The sequence below is a fragment of the Leuciscus leuciscus genome (assembly GCF_965113295.1).
Source record: "Leuciscus leuciscus genome assembly, chromosome: 19".
Taxonomy (NCBI): Eukaryota; Metazoa; Chordata; class Actinopteri; order Cypriniformes; family Leuciscidae; genus Leuciscus; species Leuciscus leuciscus.
In genome coordinates, this window is record NC_138743.1 from 36,975,083 (window position 1) to 37,001,684 (window position 26,602).

The 26,602-nt window shown below is 38.9% G+C and overlaps 1 protein-coding gene across 8 annotated transcripts in view; it reads left to right on the forward strand.

The window, feature by feature from the left end:
• Window positions 1-26,602, forward strand: part of lama2 (laminin, alpha 2) — a 253,413-nt gene that overhangs the window by 61,146 nt on the left and 165,665 nt on the right. For all 8 annotated transcript variants that reach the window (XM_082147801.1, XM_082147798.1, XM_082147796.1 and 5 more), the window contains exons 4-10: window positions 6,091-6,333; window positions 10,910-11,089; window positions 12,984-13,073; window positions 13,578-13,695; window positions 14,663-14,841; window positions 18,486-18,585; window positions 20,006-20,166. In XM_082147801.1, the coding sequence (XP_082003927.1) occupies window positions 6,091-6,333; window positions 10,910-11,089; window positions 12,984-13,073; window positions 13,578-13,695; window positions 14,663-14,841; window positions 18,486-18,585; window positions 20,006-20,166 (1,071 nt within the window). The remainder of the gene's footprint in view (window positions 1-6,090; window positions 6,334-10,909; window positions 11,090-12,983; window positions 13,074-13,577; window positions 13,696-14,662; window positions 14,842-18,485; window positions 18,586-20,005; window positions 20,167-26,602) is intronic.

Sequence of the window (26,602 nt, forward strand, 5' to 3'; positions counted from 1 at the left end):
TTCACGGCTTCTCTCTTTCTCTGGCAAGGCCAGCATACTATGGTATTTTATGCTCCATTATTATTCATCATCATTCCTAAATCATGGACAACTGACAAGCACACGTCTGGAGGAGCAGGTGTTCTCTCCTCAGCTCTCAGGGATGAGACTGAACTAAACTAATTAAGCTACATTTTACTTCGTATGGAAAATATTTATTCGTTGAAAAGTGCAGTTGTCTCAAACCACATCCCGATTCTATCAGAAAACTAAATATATATATATATATTTTTTTATAAATGAGGACATCCCCAAATGGAGGTGTTGGGAGTCTCTGTCAGCTTTAGCTCACTTTCGAATTTGTCCCCAAAATATGGTTTAGAAGGGACGCGCGCGCACACACACACACACACACACACACACACACACACACACACACACACACACACACACGACACACACGACACACACACACACACACACACACACACACACACACACACACACACGACACACACACACACACACACACACACACACACGACACACACACACACACACACACACACACACACACACACACACACACACACACACACACACACACACGACACACACACACGACACACACACACACACACACACACACACACACACACACGACACACACACACACACACACACACACACACACACACACACACACACACACACACACACACACACACACACACACATACACTCACTCATACACGCACTCCAGAATTCCAAAATGTGCATACCTAGTTCAAAGTTTTGAAAAAAAACAATTATAATATATATATATAAAATTTGAATGGAAAGAAATTAGGGTGAAAAAATGGGTGAAAATTATTATTATTATTATAAAAATTTTCTAGTTGAAATTTGCTCAGTCAAATGATGCAACATAATGCTGGATTCAGGATGATATCAGGAAAATTAGACAATGGCAAAACAACATGTTCACTCCCAAGTGTTTACCCTTCTGGCTTTCCAGTTATTAAACATTTGCTGGAGTTTGTTCATCTGAACTGAAAGTTATTGAAACCTCTGAGAATAATCTTTGACAGAAGAGATGTGACACGCAGAGAATACGCTGTCATCTGTGTGTGAGAGAGAAAGAGTGAGGAGGAAATATCTGTGTGTGTGTGTGTGTGTGTGTGTGTGTGTGTGTAGGAAGCAAGGTCTTGAGGCCAGCACACACAGTCAGATAAGGGAGTCACATCTGTTTGAGTCGTGCCATTTCTGACAGGTTGTGGGTTCTGACATGTTTTTTATAGCTCTTCTTCTCTGTCACACACTGCAGGGATGGTTGTTTGTCTCCTATGAAATCTGTGGCCTTTGCTCGTGAGAACCGCTACGGTAAATGAACACCTGAGGGCAGCGGCTGATGCTGACTTCATGAACACTGTCCACACACACACACACACACACACACACACACACACACACACACACACACACACACACACACACACACACACACTCACGCACACACACACACACACACACACACACACACACACACACACACCCACACCCACACACACACACACACACACACACACACACACACACACACACACTCACGCACTCACACACACACACACACACACACACACACACACACACACACACACACACACACACACACACACACACACACACACACACACACACTCACACTCACACTCACACACACACACACACACACACACACACCCAAACACAAATCTAAATGAGAACAGGGGACTTCTTTTTTTAATTTGAGATGCACCAATAATTTTTGTTTTTTGCCAATACCAATTTTAATACTGCATCATAAAATTATTTCTATTGATCATGTATTGGATCCATTTAATATTAAACTAGCCTACATAAACACAACAGAACAAACATGCATATGACATAATGAACAGTGATTTTCAGGTACAGAAATAAAGTAATAAAATGAAAAATATATTCTTCGTTGTGTAAATTAAATATACATTAATTCTTATTATAGTTACGGAAGTTATTTAGTCAAGAGTATTGAGTGATTTTCTTTGTCTGTTGTTTGATTAAAGTTAAAGCAGAGACAACAGCAGGAATATCAGGCTACTGTCACTTTAAGAGCTGCACAAACTCAGTATACTGTTACAGAAGGGTTTGTTTACACTGATTTAAGACATATATAGCCGACTATGATTACAAGGCTTCTTGCCAAGATGAGCCTTTATATATAATTTTGTGTAAATTAGAGGTGAAAGGGAACCCAATTGTACTCACTTTGTGAGAAGTGTGCATGCGTGTCACAGTGTCTTTTACATCTTCTTGTGCTTGAATATTTAAATTGGCAAAACTTAAAAACATGTACAGAAGATCAACGTCAGCGTTACAGTAGCAGGAGCCAGAGGGTCTTCAGCCGGTGTGGGACTGACATTACACTTCAATTACAGAAGTGCACACCAAAATCCACTGCATTCAGACCATCAAAGTCAAGTCATCTTCATTTATATAGCGCTTTTAACAATGTAGATTGTTCCAACGCAGCTTTACAGTGATAATAGGAAATTAAAGTAAAGTGTTTTGGCTTTATAGCAGCTCTAGAATAAAGTTATTGTCCAGCTAAAGTTAGTTGGATTGATTCACTTCCGTCACAGCGATCATTAGTTATTAACTTAGGGGCCGCTGACACACACCGCTCTAACAGAAAACTCTTCAGTTCTTTCTGTGTAAACTTCACAAACGTGAACCAGTGAGAACGCTGATGGCGTGCACATGTGTATTACGAGTTCAGTCTATAGGTATGTGCGTTTGAACACATGTGTGCAGGCGTGTAGTCCTTCCCTACAAACCAACCCTCAACACACTACTTGTCTGGCCTTAAGATTAATAATACAGAACCGGAAAGTGAATGAGGAATTGCGATGCTATGTGTTACAATGTTCGCTTCCACACATCATCATAAACCTGTTCAGAAAGACAAGTGCACCAGTTTATAATGTTTACTTTGATGTGTCCAGATCCGTTGGATGAGGTTATTATAAGCCAGACACTCGCGTTCACTCTACACAGAGTGTTATTAGTCTACTAATCTCTTACTCATGACACACAGCAACACAGCTAAAAGTGTTCCTAATATGCTGGAGCTTTGATTGAAAGTAGCCTAATTTTACCCGTTGAGACATTCCTTCACAAAATGCAAAGTATAATAAATGTGTCATACTGCTCACTGTACATTATTATATCCGTTACATGACTGTTTACCAAATAAATAAATACATGGACATGAAATAGATGTATTATGTGAGAAGAAAGAGAGTCTGTTAAATTCATGTACAACCCAATCTAATAATGTGCAAAGCAGTGTAAATCAATGTTCAATAATTCATCAATTATTACCTCAGTTCTACAGTGTTTCGCTGGACATTATTCATATCTGACCATTGAATGCTGCAGCTGACCATTCAGAATATGTGGCCCTGGACCACAAAACCAGTCACGAGTCGCACTGGTATATCTGTGGCGATAGCCAACAATACATTGCATGGGTCAAAATGATCGATTTTTCATTTATGCCAAAAATCATTAGGATATTAAGTAAAGATCATGTTCCATGAAGAAATTTTGGGTAACACTTTATAATAACTGCACGCTATTAATCATTAGTTAAGCATTACTAAACAGTTAATTCATCGTTTATAAAGCATTAATAGACATTAATAAGCAGTTTATAAATACAGCTATAAATGCTTTATTCTTGATTTATAAGCATATCTATAATGTGTTTAATAATTGTACTTTCATACTTTATTAATAATCAATTTATCATTTCTAAATGAAGTGTAGCATTATTACAAACCAGTTACATTATTTACCATTATTTACAAACTAGGTGTTGTCATTGATTAATAAGATCACTTTAGTGTGAGTAAATGTAGTAGATTCAGGAGTTATAAAGCGTTTAGTAGTGGTCAGTTCACTATGTGTGTGAGCTCATCTAAAGTGAGGACTAGTTATGACTTGTAAAGCATTTATAAAGGAGATTTAATCTCCTTGAATTACCATAGAAATTACAGTAGAAATACATGTTAATAAAACATTTCATAACTATTACTATATTTCTAAATAATAATATGTATTTAAACAGTTTATTAATCATTTACTTACACTTTCTAAGTGATCTTATGAACCACTGACAACTCCTAAATAACCGGTTTGTAAATAATGCAATACTTCATTTAGAAAATGATAAATTGATCATTAATAAAGTATGAAAATACAATTATTAAACACATTATAGATATGCTTATAAATCAAGAATAAATCATTTATAGCTGTATTTATAAACTGCTTATTAATGTCTATTAATGCTTTATAAATGACGAATTAACTGTTTACTAATGCTTAACTAATGATTAATAGCGTGCAGTTATTATAAAGTGTTACCGATATTTTGTAAATTTCCTACCGCTAATATATAAAACATTTATTTTTGTGAGTGAATGCAGTAAAATCGCGAACTTTAAAGGCAATTTTCTCAATGTTTCGATTTTTTTGCACCATCAGATTCCAGATTTTCATATAGTTGTATCTCCACCAAATATTTTCATATCCTAACAAATCAAACATCAATGAGAAGCTTATTTATTCAGCTTTCAGATGATGAATAAATCTCAGTTTCAGAAAATTGACCCATGTGACTGGTTTTGTGGTCCAGGGTCACATGTGTATGTTAGTGTTTGTTGAGTTACAGTGTGTATAAAGTGTACACACACACACACACACACACACACACACACACACACACACGTGTTACCTGTGTGGCCTTCAGTTCCCTGTGTCTTTAGTTGAGTCAGATGATTGTGCTGTTCAGACGTCCTTGATTCGCTCCTGCCTCACCTCTCTCTGAACACAACACACAAAACAGCATTGTGCTGCGTGAACCAGCGTCCAGAGCTTCACTGTGAGAGACGTAACATAAGCCTGTTATCTGCTGGAGATGAAAGCGTGTGTGTGTGTCTCAGGGGGCAGTGTTAGCTAAAAAGGTAACAGAAATGAATAGAGACTTCAGCCTAGCTTCTCTTCCCCCCATTTCTCATGTTTTCTTTTTATTCAGGTCAGCTCTTCAGGTAAGCTGAAATGTCACTGCGCCCTGAAGCTTTCTGAAGGCCGCCGAGAACCTGTCAGGGACTGTGTTTTACGTGTCACACCGTGCGTGTGTGTGTGTGTGTGTGTGTGTGTGTGTGCATATGTGCCTTGAGTCTTTTGCTGCTGAATAAAAGACTGTGAAATCATGGGAATCAAGTTTTCATTTCTTTCTCAGATCTTCTCTTTCATTTCTGTTCTCCTGTTAGAAGTTCATCCATTATGAGTCTGTTGCCAGCTTTATCACATATCATATAGTCCAGTCATTTTAAGCCAAAATGGGGGTCAACCTTAATTCAAGGCTGGTTTCTAAAGTACTTCTTCCTGCCTCTATGTATTAATGCTCATGGGTAGCCTAAATGGGCTCCATTCAGACCTTAACATTACGTATTTTACTGTTATTTGTCAACAAGATTCAACAAGACATGTTCACCCGGCTATACCCAATGATTAGATCTATTGTGGGATTTATGCAAATTAGCACATACGTAATTAGATTATGCACCGTTTGTCCATGTTAACAAACAATTTCATAAAACTTGTAATACATTTTTTGTTTGTCTTGATGTAAGTAATCAACTCAGTAATTTTCATGGTGATATCTAAAGCTTAAAATTTTTACCCTATTCACGTAAGAAAAAGAATGAATAGACAATATTTGGGTCTTTTTCGAAACTTCTTTCCCGAAACTGGGATTCTTCAGGGCTTTTTTTCCTTACTCAGGACATATTGAGGATACAGAATCAGTTGAGTTTGCTTCTGTTGCAATTTGTTCAACCTTTTTTTCATAAAATGACTGGACTAATAGTAATATTTGTGTAATGGTGTTTTGTGTTTGACGGTAATTATTAGAAACATTTCTTATTATTATCAATGTTGAAAAGGATTCAGATTCTGTGTGTAGGCTACATGTTTGCGAGACCATTAATGTTCAGTTCCACGTTCTCCTCTCACACACAGGTTTTCCAGATCGCTTACGTGATTCTGAAGGCTGCAAACTCGCCTCGGCCTGGAAACTGGATTCTGGAACGTTCTCTGGATGGTGAAACCTTCATGCCGTGGCAGTATTACGCTATAACAGACACCGAGTGCATCACACGCTTCAACATCAACCCCAAAACAGGCCCGCCGTCCTACACACACGATGAGGAGGTCATCTGCACCTCCTTCTACTCTAAGATCCATCCTCTGGAGAACGGCGAGGTGAGGAACACCTGGACTCAAGGGTCAAGGAACTTAAGTGGCGTAATAAGAAGCTTTTAATGCCATGATTGACTTCTGAAGGGGTCATATCCTGTACTGCTTTATAATTTGACTTTTATTCTTTAAATTCATTATTATGTTAATCGAGGTTTCATCATTTAAATTTCCATTCCCATTTTACTATGAATTAGACAAAAAGAGCTCACATCCAGCAGGCAGAAAGCTCAAAGTGCTTAAAGGCCCCCTCAAATTTTTTTTTTTTTTAGCTTTTAGTAAGAATATATTAGCCTTAAGGTTATGAATAAGCTGGTGTGTTCCAAAACAATGACACAATTCACATTTAGGAGATATAAGCGTTCAAAACTTACAGTCTCTCACTTCCGCTAAAATGGATCAGGGATTTTTATGACATCACCGCTTCTCATCACATCTTCTGTCCAATCAAATGTTCTCTAGAACCTAAAGCTCCGCCCCCTCTGCTATAAACACCACCTGGACAAAGCAACCGTTGACACGTCACAGAGCAATATGTGTTGGAGTGTGTGTTCGGTTGCTCAAACGCTCGAGTTTTATTCCGTTTTTCGTTGGTTAAGAATGAAATGTCTATAATTTATTCACTCCTCTACTATTGAATTCAACGTATCATCAGCGCTCGGATTCACTTCCATGTCGCTGTCAAGTATGACTCGCAGTCTGTGAGGGCTATTGGCTATTTGAAAAGGGGGAGGAGCCATTTGATATGTCCCGCCTTCACTTCCTGTTTCAGTGGAATTACGTCAACGCATTAAACAAAGCTGCGCGTTCCAGGGCACTTCAGTGGGTCTTTAATACTGTTCTTTACACACAAGTTTCAGTCATTTACGGCAGTGGCAACCGCATTAACAAAAATTCTGCAGTGTGTACTGAACCGAAGTACAGAAACCGACGCACAACGAGAGATATGAGAGATGGGCAGAAAACACTGGCAAAAGGGTAATCCAATAAAAGGGCAGAGAATCACAAAAAACTAAAAACAAGAGAGGAAACCAGGATAACACTCAGAAATGCAGTGTAACAACATATAAGACTTTGGAAAGTAAGAGTGAATACACAGGGCTTCAATAGGCAAGAGTAACGAGATAATAACACACAGGTGGAAGTAATCAGAACATGATTAGTCCATGCAATGGGTTATGGGAAATGTAGTTTATGGTGAGATAAAGCAGATGGAAGGAGCGCCCTCTGGTGGAGATCATGGGCAGTCCAGCTGGATCAGAGACGGATCTCTCGTCTGTATGTGCGCAGCAAGAAATCACAGGGAAAGCGGGACAAGCCCAGACTCATTCGTGTTGCCAGATCTTACAAGCATATCAGCCAACAAGAACAAACGAAATAAATGTAAATCCTTTATGCTAAAAATAAGACGGAAATATCGTGACCTGCACCTGCTCACTTTAATAACTTCATAAACCTGATCACTGCTTGAGCGAAGCTTAAAGGAACACGCCGACTTTTTGGGACTTTAGCTTATTCACCGTATCCCCCAGAGTTAGATAAGTCCATACACACCCTTACATACTATATTCTCAGAAGGCGAAGCACTGCTACTTCTGCGGAGTGATTTGCTCGCAGCACTTGAGAAGCCCTGTGGTGAGGAGCAGAGAGTTCACTCAGAGTTGGAGTAAATCACTCCGCAGAAGTAGCAGTGCTTCGCCTTCTGAGAATATAGTTCCCAGTATGTATACGGTTAAGATGGCTGTGTCTCATGTGACCTTGTTATTTGTACACGCTGTGACTATACAACTCACAACATGTAAATAGGAAAATGTTGCCGTTATTTTGTCACTTATTGGGAGCAGTATGCTAGCTGGAGCCATTTACCTCCAGTCTTTGTGCTAAGCTAGGCTAGCGGTGGGTGCGTCAGACAGAGTTACGGCACGCACGGAGATGAGAAGGGTGTGTATGGACTTATCTAACTCTGGGGGATACGGTGAATAAGATAAAGTCCCAAAAAGTAGGAGTGTTCCTTTAAACAAGTCAAGTCACCTTTATTTATAAAGCACTTTATACAGTACAGATTGTTTCAAAGCAGCTTTACAGCGATAACAGGAGAATGATTCAATGATGCAAACCCTTCATTTCGGCTGTACAGCAGCTCTAAAAGACAGTAGTGTCATTGTTCAGCTGTCAATTCAGTGTTGATTCATTTCCATTGTAAAGATCATCAATTATTAAATGAGTTCATTTCATCCACGAAGCAGTTCTGCAGAAAACAGTGATGTCATCATCCAGCTCAGCTCAGTTCTCATCTAATAGTGCAGTCGAATCAATAATACTGAAACAACCACCACCAAAACGCTTATAATAAATGGACATGGCAAGAGTCTTTTGTCGCTGAAATACTACTTTAGTCAGAAGAGCGGAGACCAAACACATGAGACGGCAGAATGTTGCTATGGTTACCATGGTGTCAATCATCATGGGATTGGTGGAATGATAATTCAATGACGTATTTAAATGCGGCTGTCACTCCTGAAACTTTGCAGTGTGAACGTGGCCAATATATACACATGTAGTGCCATAATGATGTCAACAATAGAGCAAAAACCAAGCAACTCAACTAAACTGAAAGAGAAAACATCAGCGTAACTACAGAAATACCCAGTTCAAATAACAAACACCTCAATGCAAAAAATGATGGCAATCCAAACAAAATATCACATAAGAATGATTACAGCCATTATAAATCATTCAAGAAAAGTATGAATGTTAAACTCTCCATTAAGACCATTAGGTGATACTGTGTACAAAGTAGAAATCCAATAAGTTTCACATTTTAAAAGCAAATTGTTTAAGAGTATTGTTTATTGTTTATTGTTATTGTTTGAGAGAGAATGATGGCAGAGTTGTGCTTTTTGGGCAAACTTTCTCTTTAAATGCATTTCAATGTATGCGACAGAAAACCTCACAGAGTCTCGCTCGACTGCATCTTAAGTTACCTCGTTAGTTGTAATTCTTAATTAGAGAAAATAGACAAGAGAAAAATATAATCACACACACACACACACACACACACACACACACACACACACACACACACACACTCCTGTGTCCCTCTCATTCAGAGCCCACACAAACGCAAACATGCATATTTCTACACGTTTTTGGTTTTGTATAAAATATTTGCTCTGATATCTGTTTAAATTAATGTGTGTAACACAATAATAACACATACACTCATTTAAACAGATATCAGAGCAAATTTACATACAAAACCAAAAACGTGTAGAATTGCATTAATACAGCTGCTAACTTTAGCTAGCTCGTCCAACAGCTAACAGGCTGACATGAACACCCACATGATAGATGAGATGGAAGTTCTCCTACAGCAGCAGTTTTAATGTGTGTGTGTGTGTGTGTGTGTGTGTGTGTGTGTGTGTGTGTGTGTGTGTGTGTTTTCTGAAAGTCAGATTTACAGCTGTCAGATCATAGGACTATATTGAACTGTATTGCATATGTGTGTGTGTGTGTGTGTGTGTGTGTGTGTGTGTGTGTGTGTGTGTGTGTGTGTGTGTGTGTGTGTGTGTGTGTGTGTGTGTGTGTGTGTGTGTGTGTGTGTGTGTGTGTGTGTGTGTGTGTGTGTGTGTGTGTGTGTGTGTGTGTATGCGTGTACCATACTAATGAGGGAGGTGGGTGAGGAGATCAAGCCTGGGCTCAAATGTCGCTCTATCTTCTTTAAAAACAGACATCATAAACTCACACAGCACTAATTAGCACACATCATTAACCCAAGAAAAACAGCCCAGTACTACACACACACACACACACACACACACACACACACACACACACACACACACACACACACACACACACACACACATTACATCACATCCTTGAGCTGCATTGGCAACAACACTATGGTTGTCAATAGATTGCATTAATTATTGTGTTTATTGGTTTGTGTTGTGTGAACCCTCTGATGGTCTTTGGTCATTCTACATTTAGAAAATTTTTACTTTTTCAGAAAGCTACAAAATTTGGTGAAATTTGTGACACGTGCAATATGAACACACACACTGGACCTGATTAGAAAAGGCTAAATGATCTTAAAATAGTCTCATATAATCTCACATCATATATACATTACACACACATACAGTTGTGCTCAGAATTAATCATACCCCTGGTAAATATGATCAAAAATGGCTGTAAAAAATAAATCTGAATCGTTTATCCTTTTGATAATTCGTTAAAAAAATTGGCAAAAATCGAACCTTTCATTTAAGTAAAAGAATTGAAAGTGGGGGGGAAATCACATTAAGAAATAAATGTTTTTCTCCAAAACACGTTGGCCACAATTATTGATGCAGATTTATTTTTTACAGCCATTTTTGATCATATTTACCAGGGGAATGATTAATTCTGAGCACGACTGTATGAATAAACTGTATATTTCAATATATGTATCTGTACCAATAGTGTTGTTGTCTATTTTTATCCCCACCAACAAAGAAACAGGATTAACTGTTGCACTACCACAGTTGAGAAAATGATTCAAGGACTCACTCATAAATGAATGCTTGTTTTCTTTCAGATTCACACCTCACTGATAAACGGGCGTCCCAGTGCGGATGATCCATCGCCCATGTTGCTCAACTTCACCTCGGCACGCTACATCCGCCTGCAGTTCCAGAGGATTCGCACCCTAAACGCTGACCTCATGACCCTCGCCGTCAATGACCCCAGAGACATCGACCTCATCGTCAGCAGACGGGTGTGTGTGTGTGTGTGTGTTTCTCCGCTGGAGCTATAGGGACTAGTGCAATGCTTTGACACCAGAGAGAATGTGCCACACGTGTGTTTGTCGTCGCACTGTGCCATTCATACGCCATCTGTGTGTGTGTGGATGGTTGAAGCTAATGCTGCCCGGGCCGTCTCATCCATTACGAGCCTCTCCTCCTCAGACAGATGGGTTTTAATTAAAATCACACAGTAATTAACAAATCGGCCCGCTCTTTCCCTCAAAGACGCCATATCACACGCCTCCACCCGCCCACTTCCTCCTACAAACTCATTAACTCGCTGATTGACCCGTTTCCATCAAAGAAGAGTTGCGTTATGAAACGCAGGATTATGTTTCTCACGTGCATTGAGCAATTTGGATAAATGTACCCAAATTATTTCATTCAAAGAGTCTTTTTGTAGTCTGGGAGGCATAAGATGGCTAATTTAAAGGATAATTTGAAGGTGATGTGTGTCATTCCTGTATGTGTAAAGTGTAGTGCGAGGTTAGCTCACCCAAAATGAAAAAAATGTCATCAATTGCTCTCCCTCATGTTGTTCCAAACCCGTAAGAAATTCGTTAATCTTCAAAGCACAAATGAATGTATTTTTGATCAAATCTGAGAGATTTCTGTCCCTCCCTTGACAGTCCACACAACTACCACTTTATGCCTCAAAAGAGCTTATAAAACTAATCCTAATGAATTGTTTAGTCCAACTTTTCTGAAGTGACTTGATCGCTTTATATGATGAACAGACTGAATTTAGGCTTTTATTCACATTTAGGGTCAGATTTACTAACAGCTTGCATTAGCGTAAACCCAAGCTTAAAAGCGGTAAAAAACTACTGTCAGGGTTTACTAAAGACACGCAGTGAAAAATTAGCGCTGAAAAGGCATGAACAGGGTTATTTTTGCGGCTGATCTTATTGCATATGCATTTGAAGGAGTTTCAGACGCAAACTTTATGGGAGCAGAGTATTTAAATGAATCTCGCAAGGGGATTTACTAAGGTTTGCACTCGTCAATTTACAGGTGTTTGTGCCATTATTTACCACCCATAAAAAGCACCTCTTAAACCAGACACTAACTGGTAGATTGTGTTGGTCATTATGGAAATGATCCGGCTGCGTCTGTGTTCTTAAAATTGCACATTGTCAGTAGATCACGAGCTGAACTTTCCACTCCCATCTGTGTTTTCATGGGATTGCTCTCACGCTAAATTGCCCTGTTTAGTAAATCCGGCCCTTAAACATTGATTAGCAAACATAATCAAAAGCTCACCCGTACTTGCTTGACGAGTGAGAGCAAACCTCATTGGTTCTTGAGGAAGCTCAAACATGCTAAGAGGGCGCAAGAGTCATTTATCCCGCCGGTATAATAGCAATCCGCCATGGAACAAGCGCGCCTGCTCTTAAAGGGAATGTGAGATGACGCTCTGATTGGTTTATTTCACGTTACGCCCAAACCACACCTATGAGTAATGAAGCTACTTCAGACCAACACATTTTAGATTTGCGTCGGGCACAAGAGTCATTTATCCCGCCGGTATAATAGCAACAGCGCCCGAGATCCGCCCACAAAGTTACTGGCGTTTCGCGTTTGATACTTGCATTTCAGATCGTTAAAATAGGGCCCATAGTCACTTTGCTTGAACGATTCTTCATCAGAACTTCTCAGTCCAGACCAGGTCATATACAGTACATCTGCAGAAGGTTTGCCAAGCATAACGGAAATGAAACCATCTGCAAAAGTGCTCTGCTTCTGTATACATGTGTACATCTTCTTTTACGATCCAGAGAGCTGGTAAACTGGGATGTAGTAATTTCTGTTTGTGTTACTGTCGAGTTTGAGTTCAGATATGACTGTGATGCTTTTGTTTTCCAGTATTACTACTCCATTAAGGATATATCAGTAGGAGGCATGTGCATCTGTTATGGTCACGCTAAGGCCTGCCCTCTCAACACAGACACAAAGGTTTGTCATCTAAAGCTAAAGAATTATTATCCTAAAATTCCTGTGTGCATTTTTAATTAGGTTCTAATTAAGTTGTTAATTAGAAACGAATCACCTTTGGCCTTTATGAAGCATGCATTCACAGCAGTTTAAAACAAATGCAATAACTAGATAGTTGCTTTTGTGCCTGACATGAACATAATGTTGTATTTTGTGGTGTGTGTCATCATATTTGTCTTCTAACTTCATTATCGTCAAAACGTCAATAAAGGTTTAGTTTTTTTCTTTACAGCGCCACAAAATATCTAGCACATTTTCAGATGACTTTATCAAAATGAACAAGTTTGACAAATATAGATTAAATGAATAAATGCTTCAGTAGGTATCATTTTAAACACTGGCCATCTGTTTTTGGAAATACGCAGTGTAACTCCCAATTAAAGTTGAGTTTTAACTGGGGAGGCATCTCAATGCCTTCTGAATGGCACAGAGTTGGTTTGATTGACTGTTTGATTTCAATGTCAGAAATTTAGCTGTGAGTGTGAACACAACACGTGTGGGGAGAGCTGTGACCGCTGTTGCCCTGGTTACAACCAGAAACCCTGGATGGCGGGAACCTTCCTCACGCGCCACGTCTGTGAAAGTAAGAGGCCTCAACCATGTCCCGCTGAACTGAGCATGCTGGATTACTGATCATTTATGTCTTACTTTAGGTGTGTTCTATAAACATGAGGAACATCAGTTCATGTTATATTGCCTCATATTCACATCATAGTCACACTATGTAAAAGTTAATGCATAGTAATTACAATTATGCAACAGTCTTTTTCAAGAGACACGGTGAAGTCATTGAATCATTCACTCAACCGATTTGATAAAAAACATTCAGGAACACAACACTGCTACTGTGTGTTGTCAATGTGGCTGTGTCTGAGTTTGGCATCATTTTTAGAAATGGACAAATTAATCAGCAACATTGTGTCTAATATGTAAGTTACTCAATTGAACATATTAAAGCAATATCACTCAAACTTCTTGTTACTCCAGTAACTTCTCAGAAGTCCCAAATTGGCCCAAATGGCCCAAATTGCTGCTAGTTTTCACAGGATATTTTTGAATTATTGAGAGATTTGGACATCTCTTCTGGACTAGAAATGGCAGATTCTGAATGTATGGTGTAAGAAGGAAGTTTCATGCATTAGAGGGACACTTCTCAATGTCCTGATTTATCAGCATGTGTGTGATTACTTCAGTACACAACCTTTCATTAACACATTTCTTATTATATTGAGACATTTCTTTTAATGGGATTCTTCCCATACATTGACTGGAAGTTGCTTTGCATATGTGTCTGCTAAATGAGTAAACGTCAATTCAAGCAAAATAACTTGAAATATTGTGGTGGAAAAGTTACTCTGTATTAGCTTCTCATTTCTTATTCTTGCAGTGGTGCTGTTGGTGCATATTAGCACACATGGTACCAACATTCAACTCTTCCTCATGTGGTATTGCAGTATTTTAGCTGTATATTCATTTGTCAGGAAGAGCAGGTTGTTAAACTGTACTGCTTTTCTTATGTTGTATCATAATGTGATGTGTTTATTTGCCAGAGTGTAACTGCCACGGTAAATCAGAGGAGTGCTATTACAACCAGACTGTGGCCGATGCTAAGCTGAGTTTGAACAGTAATGGAGCGTACGAGGGGGGCGGAGTCTGCCTTGGTTGCTCTGACAACACAGGAGGAATTAACTGTCAATCATGCGTAGATGGATACTACAGACCAAGTGGGGTGAGTTTTCTCTTGTTCTTGTCTCAGAGATTGTTTGGTCCTTATTGTTCATATGCTACTTCTGAAAGCAACCTTTTCAGGGGGAAAACAATGTGAAATTGACCGTGTGCTAAGCCCCACCTCGTTAATTTGTGTTTCTAACTATGTTGAGCTTTCCTACACTATGGATGACGTTTTTTATTCCTACACATTAAAAAATGCTGTATTGTTTCCATGTTTGGGTTAAATATGGACAATAGGGGTGTGACGAACACATTCAGTCACAGGCGATCCACACTCCAATCCAGAAGGGGGCACACGTGGCAATGCAACGCTGTTTGCTGCCAGTAAAAGCAGAAGAAGAGACGATCACTTGATATGTTTACATCTCTTGACCTTTGTTTCAACTGCGGAAATATAGCAATAAAACAGTTTGAGATTAATATCTCACATAGCATTACATTCACCTGAGGCATTTAGTGTGGACAGCAGGTTAGAGAAATGAACACTAGAGAGAAGCACATTATATTTAACTTAACCTGCTACAAATGTCTTGATTATTTAATGTAACGTTATGTTTAAACTGGTCATGAAAACAAGTTATGAAAGCGACTGATTATATTATAGAAAATTAACTTTATAATTAGATTTAGAAGTTAATGCAAAACCCGCCTTTTGTGCAATTTACAGTAACGCTACGTGCTTCTTTTTTTCTTTCTTTCTTTTTGAGTATTGAATATTATATCTAAACATAAATCGCAACTGAATTGAATAATTTGGGCTCTGTTGTTAATCGTAACCTTTAGTACTGTGTAATTAAAAGCTCCATAAATAGTTAACAGCAGTAGCTAAGATATCTAATTATAATACAATTTATTTAAACACATCTACACATTTGCAAAAAAAAAACAAAAAAACTGTTTTATTAAAAAAAGAAGCAATTTTGTGTTTAGTTTTCTCCCCCCTAGGGCTGGGTATCGTTCAAAAAATTTCGATACCAATACCGATACCTTGATTTCGATACCGGTTCCTGAACGATACTTTTTTCGATACCAATTTTATGAAATCCATTTTAACAAGATTACATAACACATTACCTCAGAAAAACTTTGGTTTTATTTTTTCAGTTTGACTCATGCTCCTTAGTCAGTCCAGAAAGGAACAAAAAAAAGCACAAAGGAACAAAATATTTTTTTATAAAGAGCTCATGCTCACCAAACCTGAATTTGTTTGTGGAATAGTATTACAATTTAAAATAGTATTTGAATATATTTCAAAATGTAATTTATTCCTGTGTTGTCAAAGCTGAATTTTCAAAATCATTACTTCAGTGTCACACAGAAATATGAAAACAGTTTTTGGAAACTATGATACATTTTTTCATGATTCTTTGATGAATAAAAAAATTCAAAAGAACAGCATTTATTTGAAACAGAAATCTTTAGTAACATTCCACATGTTTTAAGGTCATTTTTGATAACTTTAATGCATCCTTACTGAAAAAAAAAAATCTGACCAACACATTTTTGAACGGCAGTGTACATTCAGTAGGTCATTATTGCAATTTATACTACAGGGCCGTTGAATGCTTGAATCTGATTGGTTGACGAACGTTCTAAGGTGTGCATTATTTTCAGGGAAACGCACGGCTAAAGTAGTTCCAGGCAGGTCTTGACCGCATTACAGTTCCATATCACTTCGCGTAGTCAACTGTAATAACGGAAAATCGGATACAAATCATAACAAGAAAAAGCATTTCGCCCCATGCGCTTGATCTGCAATTTTCAATGTCTAGCTTCACAATCAATAGAAACATGCAGTTTAATTTGAATAAATAAACTATAAAGTCCTATCTATAATCAATAGAAAATTAAACTGAATATAGGCTAAATAAATGGATAGTCCTGCAGCACGGATTTTTATTGCAGATAATTTAACAAATAAATAATTATTGATAGGCCTACTTGTTAAAAGGGCTTTGGGTTTCATTTATTTGGCTAGTCTACTGTCATCTGTCAATAATAGAAAGAAAAAAAGAATTAACGAATTCATTAAAACGAATTGAATTAATTAATAAATAATAATATTGACGCACATGCTTTTCTGTCTCATTATTGCAACATCTCTCTCTAATAACTGCATTAATAACTGCATAAAGCCGGGAACACACTTTAAGGCCGGTTATGAATGTAATTTGATACTTATATGACTGATCATGCCCAAACGCGTGTTCAGCGCGTTCAGTCTGTTCAAAGTCGGTGTTTAAAATCTGCTGCAGTCGATGAAAACAGTCAGAGAATGTGTCAGCTAGTCGTGTGTCCCCAGCATTAGTGGCTCAAACCTCCGTTACTAACTCTGAAATGACGTTTTGGAATTAGCAACGGAGGCATGGGATTAGATGCGTAAGAAATTAGTCCTACATACAAGAGCGTTTTAATGACAAAAACTTTACAAACGTCTTGAAATACATAATCTGAACAATGTTTCGAGGTGTGGTAACTGTAGTATAAGCGGAATAATTGACTTCAGGCCGTTGAATTATTAGAAAAATAATGCACACCCGAGGTGTAACGGCCACTCCGCTTCGCGTCGTGACCGCATTACCACCTCGGGTGTGCATTATTTTTCTAATAATTCAACGGCCTGTCGTCAATTATTCCTTACATAAACACTGTCAGAGTGATCAACAGGTATCTCTTCAGTTACCAGTCGAAGACGGAGCAACTTTCTGCTCTTATGTTTACTCCGTGCACTGTCAAGGGCTTCATCATCTGTCGCGGTACCGTCTTTGCAGCAATTATTTTACCGCAAATACTGCATCGCACGCTTGGCATCGAGAATGGAGAAATGTAGCCACACTTTTGATCGGCTTTTCCACATCTTTAAGGTATTGTGAGTGTGTGTGCTCGCGTCTCACTGAGTATGTGCGCGAGTTTGTGTGTGTGTGTGCTCGCGTCTCATATGAGAATGTGTGCGTGGACAGTTTGTGTGCGCGCGCGAGTCTCATACGAGTATGTGCGCAGAGTTCCGCGCGTCTCGTGTGTGTAGAGTTTGCGTGTATGTGCGTGAGCGACTTTAGACGTGTCGTTGTGCATTTCATATGTATTTGTTTGAGCACTGACGTTGACGAGTTAACCCCTTAGGTATCGAAATCTGGTACCGAAAAAAAAGTCATTTTTCGATACTCGATAGTATCGAGGCAATTCGGTCGGTACCTAAAAAGTATCGAACTCGGTACCCAGCCTGCTGTACCGAACCGTGACTTCAATACCGAGGAACGTACCGAACCGTCATGTTTGTGTACCGTTACACCCCTAATGGACAAACCCAAACGCTGGTTTAAATTTGTAAAATCAATTTTTAAACCCAATGGTTGGGTTTGTCCATATTTGACCCAAGCAAGGGTTGAAACAACCCAGCATCTTTAAGAGTGTAATATTGTCTTTGGTGTCGCAGCAACTACTGTTTTCCATACTTTTAGAAAATGTTCGTACAGTTCTGTGTTGGACTATTCAAACACACAGGACTTTCAAACACTTGCGCTGCCTTGCACTGAAGATAGTCCGAATGTCTCTCTTTGAATGAGGTCTTACATTAGACTAAACTTGAGTCGCCATTGGTCAGCATCAGTTTGAAGGCAGGTGTTTGTTCTCATATTTCCACAGGTGAGTCCAGACGAGCGCTGGCCCTGCAGACCCTGCTCATGTGACCTGAGAGGTTCACTTCACTCCGCATGTGTTGCAGATGAGGGTCAGGCCACCACAGGTACGACACAACACAACTCAACTCAACACAACTCAACACAACACAACACAACACAACACAACACAACACAACACAACACAACACACACGTGTCAGCAGCCCTGTTTACACATATTCAGTGCTTTTGGGGATCCAATCACAAGTTGTCAGCACTAAATACAGGTGTAAACGAGGTCTGAATAATGATAGTTTGGTTTTGTTGGAATTTGCATAAAAACACCTTTGTTTGTTCAGTCCAGTAAACAAACTGGACTTTCATTTCATTTCTTGCATTTCTGTTTAGAATAAAAATAAAAATAAAAGTTGTATTTATGTTTCAAAAAGAGGAGAAACAACATTTGGCAAATTGTTTCACAACAAATATTCTGAATATTTAACAATTTCTGTTTTATAGTTATACTGTATGTTGTTGTTATTGTTTCTAAGATGCTATTCATTATTTATGTATTGTTAATGTATTATTTGTACATCCTACTACTGTATGTATTTTTGTTTTTATATTTATATTCAAAATGCAAATCATTGAGCTTCACTACAGTGATTTAACTTACCCTCACAGTAGCAGGACCACTACACTTCAGGACTGTGTCACTGGACTACTTTTTATTTTTACCAAGTCATATTTACAGTTATGTTAGTTGTAGATTGTATATTTCTTATAATTTCAAGTGAAGACCATTTACCCTAGACTAGAGGAAATCCTGGTCACAACTAACTCCCCTCGATCACTCTCTGGCCTGATATGTTTCACTCTTTGAGGATTTTCTATGATCTGTTTTGCTTATTTAGCTCAGTTTAGACTTGAAAACGCCACTGTTTTCTACATGCTTTTTAGGAAAATCCAGCAAAATTATTTTACTTTTATAGTATTGACAGAAAAACCTAACAGCACTTAAAGAGACGGATCATTAGAAAATAAGATAACCATATCTAACAACTAGTATGATGACCCTTTCTGATTAGTTTTTTGTGTGTTTGAGTTAAAGAGCTGTGTGTCCGTGTGTGTGTGTGTGTGTGTGTGTGTGTGTACTTGTACAACTATCTTTGTGAGGACGAGTTTGAGGTTTAGACCATTGGAGTGAGGACAAAGAGAGTAAAGAGAGGACATGTTGGCCGGTCCACACTCTCTGAGAGCCTTTAAAGGCCTGTTTGAGGGTCAAGACTTGGTTTTAGGGATAAGGTTATAATGAGGTTAAGGGTCGGTTTAGGGTCAGGGGTCGGGTTAGGCACTTAGTGGTGATGGGTAAGGTTAAGGTAAGCGGCTAGAGATTGCATTGTGTGAATGAATGTCCTCATAAAGATAGATGTACAAGAATGTGTGTGTGTGTGTGTGTGTGTGTGTGTGTGTGTGTGTGTGTGTGTGTGTGTGTGTGTTGAGCAGGAGCTGTTGCAGTAATGCTGTGTTCTCTTGTGTGTGGCAGATTCGGCTGTGGGCTCGTGCATCTGTAAGCAGGGCTACGCAGGTGAGAAGTGTGACAGGTGTGCGTTCGGATACACAGGATTCCCCGTGTGTGAGCGATGTGAATGCAGTAGTGAGGGCAGCGTTAACCAGGATCCCTGCCAGCCGCCATGTGTGTGTAAGGTACGACACATCTTACCACATCACCACTGGCCTCACTCTGGTACAGTAATACTACAACATAGGGTCGGACGCTGCAGGACGAGTCATGTTATATCATGGGAATGGTATTGAAATAGAAGCTGATAAAAAATTTTAAAAAAAAGATACTTTGTCAAATTGTATTATTTGGTGTTATCTTAGAATAGATACTTGTGTACTTATTATATTTGCTAATTTTCTTCTGATTCAGCTCAGAGTCTGTGGCAGCCCATATGATCAAAAGTTCAAAATTGCACTTATGTATAAAGTTATCTCATTACTTTTGAATTATGTGCTGAATTATGTGCTGAAAAAATGACGGAGTAGCCTATGTTTTCATGTTTACACTGTTCGATCGTGCCCGCGCCTTACACACACACACACACGCATATTCCACACACACACACACACACACACTCCTTCGATATTGGAACGTGAGTGAAGTACAAAGCCTATAATAAAGAATAGTTTACCATCCAAATACATCGCAAATGTTGAAACATTTTGATTCTAATTAGAGAGTTACGTGAGCCCAACGCCGCTTACTTTCACTGTCGCTTTAAAGTAGCCTATTTCATTTTGGCTTGTTTATAGTTATTTTTTCATTCTTGTTCTGTTCTGAATATCATTACATTTAAATGATTTGTTGTGGAATATGTTTTGTGTATTTTTTACCACATTTTATTGTTGTGTATATTGGTAGGCTATAATAATACCGCGAAATTCAGTGCGGTCAATCTGACAGTCTATGGCCGAAATAGGTAAATATGTAAAAAAAAATGTGTTGCCTTATGTGTAATTTATATGAAAAACATTTTAAATGAAAATACAGACACTTTTAGGAAAAGTCAGGTACCAGCAGGATTTTATTTATTTTTCAACAAAGTTATTGCAGATATAAAATTCAAAATGGTCAAAATGACCGTCATGGCAGTTCTAGTGTTAATACATATGATGAGCATAAAATCTTTGATAGATGTCCATAAGCTCATTAAAACAAATACTAAGAAGAACAAGGAACTGGTGAGAGGCGAAACAAAGGAAGACAAGTTACACTTATTCAGTTATCAGTAAAAATATTTTCTCACTCACAGCTACGGCTAGTTGACATGTAGTTGCAAAGATACTTATTGTTTGTAGAGTGTCTAAAGTGGACTCGAAATTAAGCATTACTGCTAGTTTATACAAAAAAAATTGCTTGGATTACACATGAATAATATATAAACTAGTACTGAGTTGTTTGTGTTGTTGCTTGGCTGGTAATGCCGATGTGATCCTCTTGCACACTCTGGTCCAGTGTCCTCCAGAGGATTTGCTGAGCTACAGAACGAATGCAAGAAATCAGACCTGGCCTACAATCATTATGGTCAAAGCACAGTAAATGGACAAGCTCTCGGCACAGGCCATTGGCCGTGGGTAATACAAACAATATAATCTCATGTGTCTCACTGACGCTTGGCTGGGAGACGATGCTCCCAACTGCAGTGAATGGATTTCAAATTGTGCATGAAAGCGAGAGTGGTAAGAAAATGGTGATGAAATAGCAGTTTTTGTGAACGACAGATGGTGCAACCCAGGACATACTGCTATCAAGGCCAGTGTTTGGGCCCTAAATGCAGGCTTATTCCCTTTTGTTAGAGTATTCACACACAGTTGTTTAGCTTGTATGTTGACTCCCCGCCATTGACTGAAATGTCAGGCTTTTTCCGAGTTTTCTCAGCTTTTTGGTCAAAATGTTGCTTTTTTTTATGAAACTTACCCGTATTCAAGTGTCGATAAGAAAAGAATGCATGAAGCTCGGATAAAACTTTATTTTTATTTTTTTTAAAGCAAGAGGGTCTGTTCTTTCTTTTATATATATATATATATCATGTTCAGATCATAGACTGTAAAAAAAATGTGGATGACGCCCCTTAGCTCTCTTCCATTGGTGAGAAGTGAAGCCGCCAGTGTCCCCATATGGCGCTGACATCTTGGGCCTTGAGTCTGTGCAGTAGCGATCTCGGGACCAGACCTGCGCAGTAGCGATCTCGGGACCAGACCTGCGCAGTAGCGATCTCGGCACCAGACCTGCGCAGTAGCGATCTCGGCACCAGACCTGCGCAGTAGCGATCTCGGGACCAGACCTGCGCAGTAGCGATCTCGGGACCAGACCTGCGCAGTAGCGATCTCGGCACCAGACCTGCGCAGTAGCGATCTCGGGACCAGACCTGCGCAGTAGCGATCTCGGCACCAGACCTGCGCAGTAGCGATCTCGGGACCAGACCTGCGCAGTAGCGATCTCGGGACCAGACCTGCGCAGTAGCGATCTCGGGACCAGACCTGCGCAGTAGCGATCTCGGGACCAGACCTGCGCAGTAGCGATCTCAGCACCAGACCTGCGCAGTAGCGATCTCAGCACCAGACCTGCGCAGTAGCGATCTCGGGACCAGACCTGCGCAGTAGCGATCTCAGCACCAGACCTGCGCAGTAGCGATCTCAGCACCAGACCTGCGCAGTAGCGATCTCAGCACCAGACCTGCGCAGTAGCGATCTCGGGACCAGACCTGCGCAGTAGCGATCTCGGCACCAGACCTGCGCAGTAGCGATCTCGGGACCAGACCTGCGCAGTCGTGAGCAGGAAGTAAAGCCGTGAAATCAAGGCCCCGCCCCCTCACTCTCGGTGTGAAATAATGAATTATAGAAATTTAGATATTAAATTTAAAGCTCCAATCTCCTCAGTCCTCCGAAGATCCCGAAAAAAAGTCTGTTGGTGCTTCAGTGACTACTACGCTCAGAGAACCTGTCAATCACAGCTGTCAATCATGACGTCACACCACCGTTTTTATAGCATCAAATAACTAACTAAAAACAAACTTATTTTAAAAACAAACACTTGAATTTACATCAGCGTGATAAAAACTACAGTAAGTGACAGAAACCACCTTCGGAAAACAGATATTTGAAGTGTAATTAAATTGTTTAGTTGGTCTCAAGTCCCGTTGTATAACACAGGGAGGCGGGGCTTATGACCTATACTAGGACCAGCCACCGGGGGGCGATCGAGACGCTTTGGCTTCACTTTTCAGGGCTTGTGCGGCACGCTTGGTTCAGATATTCATACAACAAAATATTCTGGGGGCCATGAAACGTTTGTGAAAATGATCAAAACTGCTGGTGGTGGCTGGCAACTTTTTTTCTAAAAATGCTGGTGGGGAAAGAGTTAAAGGGATAGTTCACCCAAAAATGAAAATTATCCCAAGATTTATTCACCCTCAAGCCATCCTAGGTGTGTATGACTTTCTTCTTTCAGACGAACACAATCAGAGTTATATTAAAATCCAAGCTTTGTAATGGCTTTGAAAAGTGTCCGATTTTGAAGCTCTGAAAAGCGCATCCATCCATCATAAAAGTACTGTAATCCATACGACTCCAGTGGGTTAATAAAGGCCTTCTGTAGCGAAGTGATGGGTTTTTTGTAAGAAAAATATCCATATTTAAAATAAGAAAACAAATTACGTCAGAGAGCAGTGAATAAGACTTCAGAGCTGAACTCTACTCTTCTTCCTGTGAGGATTGGAAGGCGGGAGTCCTGAAACCCCTAATGAAGGAGTTCTAGTCTGGGAGTCATCATGGGATATTAAAATGATCTGTTTTCCAACAGCAGATTACAGGAGTGAGTCCTTTGCAATAGTGATTCGGCTTTTCCACAGTAGGTGGATGTCTCACTGGCATGTGTGGTCTCTGTGACTCACTGAAGTGTCGGATTATTACTTCCCAAGTTACGGGGCACCAGCTAGAGCAACACTTTAACAATATGAGACAAATCCAGGTTAGTCCACTCAATTATACATTTCTTAAAGGGGTGGTTGATTATGATTTAACTTTTCTAACTTTAGTTAGTGTGTAATGTTGCTGTTTGAGCATAAACAACATCTGCAAAGTTACAACGCTCAAAGTTCAAAGCAAAGGCAGATATTTGTTTTACAGAAATTGATTTTTAAGGACTACAACAAACGGCTGGTAGAGACTACACAAGCTTCCTCCCGGGTTAGTGACATCACCAACCCTAAAATTTACATAAATCCCGCCCCCAAACACGATTTATAGATTATCATTACAGAATATGCTAATCAATGACTAGAAGATAACTACACATAAGCTACATAAATTCACCAACTAACCATTCAGAAATGTCCTGTTGCTTCTACATGTTGTCACTTCTTCTTGAGTCTCTCCATCATTGTCTGACTCCGGTTTGAACATAAAAGGCTAAAAGTTTTTGAAATGTTCAGTGCATGTCTGTGTGAGGTAAAAGGACACAAGCTGTTGAAGCTCCGCCCCCTGTGCCGGGAGCAGCAGCTCATTTGCATTTAAAGGAACAGGCACAAAAACGGTGTGTTTTTGCTCACCCTCAAAAAGTGACAACTTTAACATGCTATATAAAAATATCTGTGGGATATTTTGAGCTAAAACTTCAAACACACTCTGGGGACATCAGAGACTTATTTTACATCTTGTGAAAAGGGCATTATACCACCCCTTTAAATTGGAGGGAATTTGCCATCTGACAGATTCGTGAGATATCGTTAACTTGTAGAGCCTGAACTAATAAGGTGAAGAACTTTATTCTGAATTTCAGCAGCTATACTAATAGTTTACATTTACATTTATGCATTTGGCAGACGCTTTTATCCAAAGCGACTTACATTGCGTTATCCTATACATTTATACATAGGTATGTGCAATCCCCTGGGATCGAACCCACAACCTTGCGTTGTTAACGCAATGCTCTTACCACTGAGCTACAGGAAAGCTTTTAAGTTTTTAGTTTACTAGTTAAATTCTTGTAGGAATTTTTATTTAATGTTATGAAAGTACGCTTTGAAGTATTCATGGGTTTCATCAGGTCCCTTTCCACAGGTGTATAAAATCAAGCACCTAGATTATGAATGCAGACTGCATAGTGCTTGATTAATACACCTGTGGAAAGGGACCTGATGAAACCCATGAATACTCTCAGTAAACTACTAGTTTAATAGTTTTATACTGCAAGTAAAGTTTTCAACATCATACTTATACTTTACTATTTATATAGTATTTTGCATCTTAAGTATACTACTATGTTCCTATTTAGGTATTCATTTTTATACTTGAAATAAACCTTTAACTGTACTTTAACTGCGCTAGATTTTTGATAATTTTCACAAAATTCGAATGGCCCCCAGAATAATTTGTTGTATGAATATCTGAACATGCAATATATCAAAATAAAGAACAGAGCCTCTGCTTTAAAGAAACAACACTTTTTATTCTAGCTTCATGCTTTCTTTTTTATCAACACTTGAATTTGAGTAAGGCTGTGTTTCATAAAGCTTGTTTTTGTCAAAGACTTTATCCAGATGGGATTCAGAGCGATGATCAAAACACAGATGGAGTAGATTGAATCCAACAACGCCTCGTTTCCTCTTCCTCTTCATTCAGTAACATTAAGCAGTTTTGATTTATTTGCTGTTTAATGTTAGATGATCACGCTAGCTTACTCGTGAGTCAGCATTCTTCTATCACTTGTTTCTGCTTCTTCTTCACCTCAGTGTTTTGATCCAGAGTTTCTGTTCTCTTTCAGGAGATGTTCCATAAAATAGGGAAAACATGGATAGCCGGAAAATTAATTCAGTGGCCGGGAAAGAGTGAATTAGATTTGAAGTAAATTCCTATGTACACTAATATACCAGCGGACTAGCCTACACACAAAAAATCACATTGTCAGAATTAGGAACATATTCATTTTTTATTTATCTCAAACAATATAAGTGTATTAGACTGTATGTAAAACTATGTGAAAAAAGTAGGCTATTTAATAGGCTACTCAATCAAAAGATTAAACACAACTAGCCAAGTATACTTATAATACGTAATTATACTTGAGTATATAACGATCAAAAGACTGAGTACAAGTATAGTCCAAATATACTTAGACTTTTCTGTCAATCAAGGATACTTAAGTGTAATGTTAAGTTTATTTCTGAGAGCTACATAAGAAGTAGAATGAAATACTTTCATATTTTTAGTTTAAAAGAAGTATACTAGCACTCTTGAATAAATGCCCAGCTAGCAAAAAGTCGTCTATTAGACGTTGAATAGACGTAAATATTCAACGTCTAATTACTTCTCAACGTTGAAAACAGGTCGATCTTCAACGTCTTGATGGAATATGTAAAACTCTTTACATTTATTTGAGATAAGAATGACCATGGTTTGGTAGTTTGTTTTTCTCCGTTATTTTAGCATGTATAACAGACTTATCCTGTCTAAGATGATCAGTTGAAAACACGTAGTCAAACAGTCCGGCCGAAACTACTTAGTTGAAGTCACGTCGTAAACCAGTCCAAGGCGGACCGACTTATTTTCAACCATATTTCAACGTTGAAAGTCGGTA